An 11,207-nucleotide genomic window follows, 5' to 3' on the forward strand; every position below is an offset into this window, starting at 1 on the left:
TGGAAAGGAGTCAAAGGACAGTGGATTTTTTTTTCATGAACTCATACAACAGCATTAAAGAAATCAACACTAAAAACAAATAACCAGCTGGACATTCGGTTTGTTTATTCAGAGGGTTCAGTTGACCGCACAAACAAAAAAAGAAAATAAATTTCACATTTACATGAAATTATAAATAGCTCCAATTTGAACACAGACACCTTTCTTGCACAACTGGTGTCATTACCAACTTAGTTTAAGCCACAAAAAAAAAAATCAAACCATTTACAGTAAATAAACCCATTCTCTAAGACAAAAGAACAGTCTACAATATTAAGACAACAGATGATTAATAAATTCAGTAGAGTCAAACAAAGCATGTTATCCCATGTATTCAAATTACCCAACCCTTTAATGGGGATATATACACAACGTCTTAATCTTAGTAAATCACAACATTTTCATCCAGAACCAAGCAATTTATTTTTTTATTTTTGTCAGAACAACAATTTATAGAAAATGAATCACCCTGTATTTGTTCTGAGAATTTTTTTTTTTTTTTTCAAAATTACCAAATTATAATCCACTGAATTCATGGCTTGCAATATCACTAAAAATGCAATCATAATTTAGGGATAAAATGCAGCATAATGTTAGTTTGGCCTTGTTTTACATTTTTATTTTTTTTCCATGAGTTACAATGGTAATTCAAATAAAAACTATATAGTTATTTTAACCAATTAGGCAAAAAAAAAAAAAAAAAAAAAAAAAAAAAAAAAATTAATGGAGCAACAGATTACTCTGTCAGCCAACTGATTTGGACAAAATGTAAGTCCAATTAAAACATTTCCAAATAAAGCAAAACAAATAAAACAACTTAAAATGAAAATACACTAATGTGATCCTAAAGTAGTCAAGCTGGAAAACAGGAAGTTCCACTGCAAAAGTGATAAAGACTCAATACTGGAAAAACTACTGGATGCTTTTCAGCATTAGGTTACTTGGAAACGATGAATAATTTCAGGATCTTCTGTGTGATTATTACAGCCAATTTCAAATAATATAAAAAAAAAATACTGAATTTCTTATAAGGCAATAAAAACTAAATTGAACTGAACTGAACAGGTGACCTCCAATGCTGAGTGAAAAAAAAAAAATTATAAAAATTGTACGGCCAAATTGCACCTGACATGATGGTAATCTTTAGAGACAAAATAAATAAATACATCTATCATATATGGGTATTAAGGCAATGCAGTGGCTTTTTTTCTTCGTCGTGCTCCTCAAGCCTGTTTGTGATCAAAAGTTCATACTTTGTAATTTCCGATGTCCAGAAATCTGTAATGTGGGAATTCATTTGTAAAGATATGAATGATGAATAAAAACCCTAGGATCTTTAAACAACAGTAGCCTTAACGAAATGCGGATATAATACACTGCACCTTCAATCATAAAATAATCATTTGCAGGGAGTTTAATAACCTCCCACTGAGAATCGGTGCAGCAATATTACAGTGATTGCAATGCTCAGATTAGGCCGCTAAATAGATCCCATTACACATGGGAAAACATATCACTGGTGCCCAACAAAATTCATCAGCAGAGGAGAGAAAGACAGAGGGAGAGGAACAAAGAAGGTGAGGTTTGTGGTCCAGAACGTGAAGCACATCTACAGGATTAGTGAATATAAGCTCTGTAGACTGCAGACATGTCATTGTCCGACTGGTCCAATGCTTTAGCTCTCTTGTACACCTGCAGAGGGGCGAAATAATGCATTATTTAAAACTGAAGTATAAGCCAAAAATACATTTAGTCTTTACAAACACTAAAACAGATACTTTAAGTGAGTATTATATTCTGGTAAAAGTAATCTATATGTAAAAATAGGGGACATGACATAAATATCCATATACTTCAATTAAATATGCATTTTAAGGTTGAATTCAGTTCTTTGGTTTACTTTAGATGCATGACAGAATCTAAAAATACATGCATTAGTTAGCTACATGGTCAGTCTACCAAAAGTCAATGAAGCATCAATTGTGGTCAAATTATAATCCGTTCTGCTACCAAATACGAATGCTGTTTTACCTCATTTGCAGCAGCTGCCATTGGTGTTGGATGATTAACCGAATCTCCCATGGAAATGGCTAATCTCAGATCTTTCTGAATATGCTTCAGGTAGTAATCGGGTTTAAAGTTGCCCTGCAAGATATCTGAGAAGAAACACATCAAATGTTACATGAATGAGCTAGTATCACTTTTATTATTACAGAAATTTACACTGACATACTGTGTTGCCTCTAGATTCTAATGGTAACCAATTTCCATTTGTGTGTTTCAATAGTTCCTTGGACAATTTGCACGATAAGTGACTATATTGGCTTATAGGTGGACCCCATTTGACATTAAGACCAAAGACTACGATCTCCAAGCATCACCATGTTACAGAATATGGTTAATTAGCGTAAGATTCAAAGGTAAACTCCGAAATCTACCAGCACATAAAACATAGGAACTATAAAAGCTGCTATTACAAATGATTATTATACAGCAATACTTCAAATCAGAATTGTAAAAAAACTAAACAAGTAAGCCTACTCTGGCATTTCTGGTCCACAAACGTGCTTGCCATTTGTCCTTGGCAGAGAATATCCAAGAATGTTTGCTGCGACTGTCCCGTGGCCTGCGCCAAGGTCAATCCCTCTGCAATGGTTGCCATGAAACTGCCTTGAACCATGTTAAGAATCAGCATCATTCGTGCAGCATTTCCTGCTTCCCCTGCTTCAATGGAAAATACAAAGTTAATATCATGTGGAAACATGCAACATCAGCCTCGCATACAGCCACACGACACAACTGAGAGGATGTAGTACCTATGAAGAAAGACGTCTTCCCCATTGCCTGGAAGCAGCTGCTACAGTCTTCATAAACACTGCGGTCTCCTGCAGCAACAATGACCAGCATACCATCATTGGAAAGCTGCTGGCTCCCCGAAACCGGAGCTTCTAGGAATCTGCCGCCTCTGGATGTGATGACCTACAGATTTAGATGAACCTTAATTACGGACTTCCTCCAATAATGTCAGGAAACACCTGTCGGGATGATGTTGGTTACCTGTGCGAGCTCTGTGGTGGTTTCTGGGTCAACAGTTGACATCTCCACGTAACATTTGCCTGGCCTGATTCCCTGTAGGACTCCACTAGGACCTAACACAAGCTGAACAGAAATAATACTGTACATGTAAACCAAAGACAGTAGCGTGACCGATTAGAAACAAAGAGCAATTTACAAAACAGTGACCTACATCTCTGGCAGCTTTAGGGTCTGATACACAGGAAAATGTGATATCGCACAGGGACACAACTTCTGCGGGTGTTCGTCCCAATCTGGCACCTTCTTGGATGAACAAATCACACTGCAGAATAACAATTAAAAAAAAAGTTGGAAAATAATTCACAGACTTTTATTAAAACTCTTTGATTGTACCTTTTCTGCTGTGCGATTCCAAACAGTCACAACATGCCCCATCTTCAACAAATTAGAAACCACACCACTTCCCATCAGTCCTAGTCCAAGGAACCCTATCCTGTTTTTAAAACAAATTATATTACTAAGATTACAGATATTATCAGCACACTTAAGAGAATGGTTTAACAAGCACTGGTCATGGAATATTTTTTGATTCACTATAAAGAACCAGCTCACAAGAGTGTTTGGGAATCAGACTACACTGGTAGTGAAGTGCACTTGTTTTTGAATGCGTCAAAAAGTGCCCATTTTTCAAAATTATAAATTATATTTTCGTTGATGTATGGTTTATTAGGATAGGACAATATTTGCCCGAGATACTATTTGAAGATCTGGGCCCGTATTCATATAGAATCTTAATGCAAAAAGTAGCTTCCAAGTGACAAAATTCTAAGAAAATTCTTAGAAATGTGGGCGTTTACTCTTAAAATTAAAGAAAAAATCCTAGTAAAGAAAAAAGTCATTCAGAAAGCATCTTAACCCTTAAAAGAGGTCTTAAGGTCAAACTTGTTAGGAGCACAGACAAGGACTTTTAAGAGGCTTAAGAGTTTCTTTAGCAGAGGAGAAAATGGCAGAAAGATGAAGAGGCAGAAGAAATGTGTTGCAAACAATGGATGACAGGGAGTTAATTAGATGCTATAGATTAGATAGTGTCTATCACATTTTCTAACCGTTTTTAAAATTAATTTTAAGTAAATGTTTTAATCATTTTCAAAGTTTTAAAATTGCTTGTTTTATTTTTGTTATTTTTCTTCATGATTATTTGACTTTCTTTTATGTAAAGCACTTTGCATTACCATTGTGTATGAAATGTGCTATATAAATAAACTTGCCTTGCCTTGCCTTGCCTAGATCATGCAGCGATCATGTTTGTGACTGATCTTATTAGAGATGTGCTAAAATCTCAGACACAGCGCAGAAATGCCATAGCGCCAGAAATTAAAAGTAATCACTACATTACGATATTTGGCAACTGGGAAAATGCAACAATGCAATATGTCACAACCTTCTGTAAGCAGAGTGATCACACAAACAATTACAGCACTTTCAGAACATCTTATTGTGTCGCAGTTCATTTCGTTTCCACTGGACATTCCCTCAAAAAACTGCATTTATGAATATAGCAGGCTTATAGGTGCGCACAAGCAGGGGGAATGAACCGTTAAAAGTTTGTGCTATATGCTCCCATGTCTGCTTCTTGTCCCTTGCTGTGACACCCGGCCCGAAGTATCCTTTAAGAATGGCCTTGTGTTCATCCACTAACTGGGCTAACAGTAAACACTGTTTGGCTTTCTCGTCCTTCTTGGTTTTGATCCCATGTTTGATACATTAAAACCAACATTCAAACCGCCACTTCAATCACTGTAATTGGAAAGAGTGAAACAATTTTTATCATTATAAGCCAATCAAATACCTTATAGGAAATAAAAAATACCTCATGGTAAATAAAAAAATGATTTATATACACACATAATGTGTGTGTGTGTGTGTGTGTGTGTGTGTGTAAGAGAGAGAGAGAGAACGGTCAAATAGGAAAAATTACGCATGTAAATTCAAAGTGAGAATTAGAATAGACCCTATACTTAAAATCACTCTATTTTTCCTTCTTGGACAACCAACCAATCACAGTCTTCAAAAGATTGTGTCATACGTAGCAACGGGGTCAACCCCGCCTCCTCACTAAGATGAAAGTTTTGTCTTTTCCTTACTCAGAGTTGCTCTCAGATCAATTACGAATTGCTCTTAAGCTAAGACTCCTACGTAAAAGTTTTTAAGCTAAATTAAGAGTTTTCTGAAAGGATTCTTAGAATCTTTATGAATACGGGCCCTGGAATCTTAGGGTGAAAAAATCTAAATACTGAGAAAATCGCCTTTAAAGATGTCCAAATGAATTCTTAGCAATGCATATTAGGAATAAAAAAAAAAGTTTGATATATTTTTGGTAGGGCATCATTGTAATCAATGTGTGCAGTAATTAAAGAGGCAGGGCTGTTATTTGCTTTATGAAATCCTTTAGGGGAAACGCAGAATCGTCAGAAACCGGTGGGAGGCTGCTCACAGCGCTTGGTCACGTGTTGCACCAGATCCGAAACTTAGAAATTGCTCACGGTTCCGGTTCTTTTCAGAGAACAGAACCAGTTATGAATAAAAACTGGTTCTCGGTTCCCAACCCTATAAAAAAAATGCCCCAGCAACTTAAGACTGCTTTTGTGCTCCAGGGTCACTTATACAAAATAAAACAAAATGACAAACTCACACAACAAAATTACTAGTATGAAAAACTGAAAATATAAATATCCCATTCAAATATTAATACATATTATAACAGCATACAAATAAGACTACAATAACACTAATGACAATAATAATAATATATAAAAAAATAATAATCTCAGAATTTCAGTGTGGTCTCAGACATTTGGACCTCCAGAAACAGGATTTTTTCTTATCACCTTTTGTCTGTAGGTGTGATGCTGCCGTTGATGGCTGTGCTGTCTGCTGCTTGAATAGACGTTGATCCTGTGTCCTTTTCAAGACAATACACAATTATTAAAATGACCAAGCAGTGCGAGCTGGCTAATTGGGAGGTAAATGAAGAATCCACAAGCTGTGAAATCCAAGACAGCGCTCACCTCCTCGACTATCTTTAAGCGTTTGGTGATGGGCTCCATTGATGAAGCTGGCTGTAAGTAAAAGGGAGATTTTCTTGTCAATCAAAGTAAATTCAGCAGATTCATTTTAGATAGTCTAGAAATAGCAAATAGTCTTGCACTCAAAGTTTCCTAGATACACATTAAAGAGAAAACACCAAGTCCAGAGCCAGGGGAGGGAAAACCAGGTGGAAACCTTTTGGCCCAACAGTCACAAATGATCTTAAGTGCACTCTTTTTATGGCTCTGTCGGCTTCCAGTAAGGATTGCACTATATATATATATATAAAAAACACAGCTCTTTCTGCCGTATCTGATGTGAGAGCCAGGAGCGAAGCCAGTGTTAGGAACTGAAAATCAAGTATCATGCTCAGCCACATGCTCCATTTCACTTTAACTGAAACTTATACAAGGCAAGAAAACAGCTGACGCAGCCTAAATGAACATTTTTGAGAAAAGCCTCAGGCAATTAAGATCTCAGTGTCTCCATTTTTGGAGATATAATTTTAAGATTGATTCGTTTCTGACTGTGGCGCCTGAAAGCAAAAGGGCAAAAGTACAAGCAAGAAGGAAATGTTCTTCTGAAGAGGAAGTGCCAAGAGGAAAGGAAGAGTCATTTAAACAGCTTGCTGGTATAACTGGATACATTTTTTCCATCAATCCAATCAATTATTCAGACATGCTAACAAACTGTGCAACCATAGCCAGTCCAAAAAGTACAGTAATTCACTTTTTGCCACAAATATTTTTTTACTGCCTATTTTAAATATTTTTCTATTAAATTTTATTTTTGACTGTAATTTGTAGCTTACAACTGCTGTGATTTTATTTTTTGACAGTATTGTTTTAGTGGTCTGTATTAACCCCACTCTATAAACTAGATGCAGAAATATTGTGAACTCTACCTCTCAAAAGTCTGGGGTCAGTAAGATTTACAAAGAAAATTGGAAGTTTGTGTACATCTATACCCACCAAGGCTACATTTATCAGCACAAAAATACAGTAACAGTAATACTGCATATTCACTTTTTTTTAAAAGCTAAATTTTCAGTAATCATTACCTCAGTTTTCTGTGTCTAATTATTCTTCAGAAATCATTCTGTGGATTTACTGCTCAGGATCTTTAAATTATATATGCAAGTGTAAATATATAGGTGTTGAAAACTGTTTAATATTTAATAACCACCTTAACTTTTTTCAGGATTCTTTGTTGAAGAAAAAAAAGTTCAAAAGAAGAGCATTGATTTGGAATATAAATCTTTTGTAACATTATACATGTCTGCCAGTTCCGATTAATTTAATGTGTCGTTGAGGAATAAAAGTATTACTTTCTTTCAAACAATAAATCTCATTGAGCCCAAATTTTTAAATGGTAGTGTAAATAATTAGCCATGTGGAGTTAATTATCTGGGATTAAAATAAGAAGTGTTCATTTTGGACCCTGACCACTGCCAGACAAAGACCTCATACATAACCACATCAAAAAATAATAAGCCTAACATGGTCAGTTCTGTTAGGTAAAAAATTCTGTCCAACTGCCATGCTGCAGATTCAGCCGACTAGCATTGCCAGAAGCAGTTTGGGGAGAAAAGGATTCAGAAATTATTAGAGCAGCCATTGTTTGCAATGTGCAAGAGATAGGGGTAAGGTTGCACTAACTAGGAAAATCAATCAGCATCCCAGCAAAAAGTCCTTACCTTCTCAGACTGGCTGAGCAGAAAGTGATGAAAATGTGGGTCATCCTTTACTGGCTATAATGGAAGAGAGTTAAATTGGAAACTATTCTCCAAAGAGACTTACTGACCTGACAGAGGTTTAATCTGCAGAGAGGTGCAACTATATAGTGAAGTGACTTCCATTTCGAAAGTGAGGTGTTTTCACACCAGCTGCTATGAAAAGTCACAGCTTTAACTGCACCAAAATCAGCCTGTGGGTAAGTCTTACTGGTAGCTAAAAAAGGGCACATGTGCAGATCCCATAAAAGTGCAGAAACAAACTGTGAATGTAACCTACACTGCTCTCCCATTTGAATCCTGACACTGTTCCAGCGACCAGCCGTCGTACAGAGGATGGCTCTGGGTCAGAATCAGTCTGTTCCTTAAGGGAAAGAGAGACACATTCACCATGTGTACAGTATGGCTTTATCTCATAAAACAAAGCCCTAAAATAGCTGCATCTCGACCCGGTCAAAATATGGCCAGGCGGATACACTGCAAAAGATGACATCAGTCTCAATGAATGGGTGGGTCCCGCTTGACAAATCCACCTCTAAAACACACAATTGTAACCCAACTCCACAGCAGGTGCAACAGCAAATGGCCTTAGCAAAGGACTTTGATGAAGCTGATAAAAACATGTGGGGTTATGACCTAACCCTTCCCCTCCGCAATGCCATTTAATGGTGAGGTATTATCTTCCAACCTTGTCTGACGAGCCACCCTTGAAGGCATCTTCATCATCTTCTTCAATGATCTTCATTGGTTTCGCTGCTTTACGCCCTTTATCTGACTTGCTTTTGTCATCAGAGTGTGTCTGCAAAACAAAGTTCACACAACATGAGCAATTATGAATGAAATACTACCTGGTGAATTCCAGTGCTTATACCTGGAATCGATGCTTTTAGGAGTCAATCATAAGTGGACAACGTTAAAAAGAGACAAATGGAATCCAAAATGTTTTGTGATGTGTAGCTTCTTTATGCAAAATTAACCATCCAATCCAAAATGTCTGACAAACAGTTCTTCTCAAAATAATTTTATTCAGAGTGAGACTAAACTTATGTGCAAACAACAGTATGCTGCCTTTGTGATGCACTTTAAAAACGGGAACACACTGGCAATGTGAGCAATGTATGTCAGATCCTCAAAATCTAAGCACAAAGTGTTGAAAGGAGACATATTTGAAATGCATGTTACTATCGGGAGTAAAGAGTGATTTGTCTTGACTGACCACATCCTGATAACAAGTGTAACCAGGATCTTTCACCCAAAAACTAAAATGTACTACTTAACAGTTTTGGGACCCACTTACTTCCTTTGTATGGACAAACAAAACTCATCTACTTTTGTGCTGTACAAAAGAAAATATATTATATATATATATTTTTTTTTTTTAGTTTACTTTAACAACAGAAACAGACCACATGGTTATTTTATGCAGATTACAGCTGGTATTAAGAGATGCATTTTCATCGAGCTGATCAGAAGTGGACAGTGCTAAATACAGGTGTCAATGGGGTTTGAAATTGTAGTGTTGACGCTCATGTGAATGAACAGCCACAAAACATCGCCTAATGACCGAGTACTTAATCATTGCGGGACGTGTTGTGAGAACGCACACCAAAACAAGGAATTAAAACATTGCTCCGTTGTACCAAAACATATGAATTACGGTGAAAAATCACAGATGCTTTCTTTATCCTTTAATTTCCTGTCCTGATTGCGTGGAATCTGCATAACACAGGATCTTTCAGTTGATAGCAACTGTGTGCTGCACTCGACACTGCCCCAAAAGTGATGTACAGTTTGCCAAAATAAGGGGAAATCTGAACAGAAGCGGTCACAGGAGACATATTTAAAAAGCAATTCAATACCAGCTGTAACGCAGTATGAATCTCAGCTGACAGCTTATGACCAGATCACGGAAAAGCCAAGGCGTAAACAAGACCACAAATGTGTGTGTATATACTAACCTGATCTTTCCCCTTGGCCTTCTTTAGGTACTCCTCAACTGCATCAACAGCCTGCTGGAAGCGCTTGCCTTTGTTGATCTTGATCATCTCCTCTTTGTGGGGGTGGTAAGGCTTCAGCTGCTCCACCTTTATCCAGGCGCTGAAAGGGCGACGCATATCAAAAGTCAACATCTGCTTAGCTTAACCTTTCAAATCCTCCGCAAACAAGAGGAAGTGATGGTAAAAGACTATGATCATCTCTGTACTCACTGATCTTCAGTTCCAAAAAACTTGACAAAGAAACATTTTTTGCCTCGTGGCTTTTTCAGATCCTTCGGAGGACTGACGACCTGAAAACACAAGGGTAAGAGATCAGTAAAGGAAACCACTGAACACATTATCCACAACAGTCTGCTGATACAGAAGCTGTAGATCTCAGTGAACTGTTTTTATTAAGCATTTGAACGTTTAATTTGAAGCATTCTTGCTTTGGTTTGAATAAATCGACTAAAAACGCTTTCTAATTAAAAAAATAAAAAAAAATAATAAAAATAGAAACCTTTAAATGCAAGAGCCAACAGCTGACCTCACAAAAACAACAGGAGTTTAACACGTGAAAAGATCTTACCTTTCCTGGCCAAGGTGGATAGCGTCCAAGTTTACCCCTGAAATATATAATGAGAAGATAAATTCGTATTTTTAATAAAACGTGACACGATTGAGCGTTTATTAAATGACTGACACCGTGCCTCGAATCAAGCTAACGCTAGTTTGTAGCGAAACCAGTTTCGACCGTGTAAGAAAACTGTCCCCTAACTGAACTGAAGCTTTTATTACATTCATTGTTTATACAATTACATATCTAAAAGTAAGATGAAACTTCCCTTAAGCGTTAAACAAACTAACAGCACGGGTTTTTCCTTAAAAAGCATTTAAGTAATCGTTAGCTTGTGTGCTAAGCTCTCTCTCAAGCCTTCTGCTCAGTGTTTGGCTTGACGGCACATAAACTGGGCCATATGCTAGATTTTTAACAAAACATTTTATTGCAGCCACGACAAAATGCCTTTCACGTGCAAGAAAGAGTATTCAACCTCGACGTGATATTAAATCGTGAAAAGTTAAAATTGTTATCTTACCAAACCAGATCCCCGATCCTTAAATGCACGGTCGCCATCTTAAACTGTTAGCGAGAAATGTCGCACTGAATGCAGGGAATGAACACACCCACTACACCCATCTACCCCTACTAGCGACGCGATGCAACGCGGCGCGATGAAGTAGTGTGCGCTCTTGTCTCGTTAAACAGCTGTCGCTACAAGCGTTGTACTAAACAGCAGGGGGCTATGATATGAAGGAGAGCTTTAAGCTTGGGAACA

General features: G+C 37.1%; 3 protein-coding genes across 7 annotated transcripts in view; 1 reads left to right on the forward strand and 2 right to left on the reverse strand.

The window, feature by feature from the left end:
* Positions 1 to 11,207, forward strand: part of LOC127951240 (small integral membrane protein 22) — a 43,885-nt gene that overhangs the window by 8,675 nt on the left and 24,003 nt on the right. The window lies entirely within an intron of this gene.
* The window catches only part of LOC127951226 (protein rogdi homolog), a 48,675-nt gene that overhangs the window by 6,704 nt on the left and 30,764 nt on the right, over positions 1 to 11,207 (reverse strand). The gene's annotated exons all lie outside the window — the stretch shown is intronic.
* The window catches only part of LOC127951181 (cytokine-like nuclear factor N-PAC), a 53,077-nt gene continuing 41,950 nt past the window's right edge, over positions 81 to 11,207 (reverse strand). The window contains exons 1-16 of one of the 5 annotated variants that reach the window (XM_052548959.1): positions 10,968 to 11,096; positions 10,460 to 10,496; positions 10,102 to 10,181; positions 9,853 to 9,991; positions 8,583 to 8,693; positions 8,175 to 8,258; positions 7,859 to 7,912; positions 6,144 to 6,194; positions 5,964 to 6,037; positions 3,469 to 3,568; positions 3,287 to 3,397; positions 3,097 to 3,198; positions 2,856 to 3,018; positions 2,581 to 2,760; positions 2,071 to 2,195; positions 81 to 1,731 (exon numbers count right to left, since the gene is read on the reverse strand). In XM_052548959.1, the coding sequence (XP_052404919.1) occupies positions 1,657 to 1,731; positions 2,071 to 2,195; positions 2,581 to 2,760; positions 2,856 to 3,018; positions 3,097 to 3,198; positions 3,287 to 3,397; positions 3,469 to 3,568; positions 5,964 to 6,037; positions 6,144 to 6,194; positions 7,859 to 7,912; positions 8,175 to 8,258; positions 8,583 to 8,693; positions 9,853 to 9,991; positions 10,102 to 10,181; positions 10,460 to 10,496; positions 10,968 to 11,005 (1,524 nt within the window). In that variant the 5' untranslated portion in view covers positions 11,006 to 11,096 and the 3' untranslated portion in view covers positions 81 to 1,656. Of the gene's footprint in view, positions 1,732 to 2,070; positions 2,196 to 2,580; positions 2,764 to 2,855; positions 3,019 to 3,096; positions 3,199 to 3,286; positions 3,398 to 3,468; positions 3,569 to 5,963; positions 6,038 to 6,143; positions 6,195 to 7,858; positions 7,913 to 8,174; positions 8,259 to 8,582; positions 8,694 to 9,852; positions 9,992 to 10,101; positions 10,182 to 10,459; positions 10,497 to 10,967; positions 11,166 to 11,207 lie in introns of those variants that run through there. The other 4 variants (XM_052548936.1, XM_052548950.1, XM_052548988.1 and 1 more) reach the window with 4 other exon arrangements.

This window comes from Carassius gibelio, chromosome A3 (genome assembly GCF_023724105.1).
Source record: "Carassius gibelio isolate Cgi1373 ecotype wild population from Czech Republic chromosome A3, carGib1.2-hapl.c, whole genome shotgun sequence".
NCBI lineage: Eukaryota > Metazoa > Chordata > Actinopteri > Cypriniformes > Cyprinidae > Carassius > Carassius gibelio.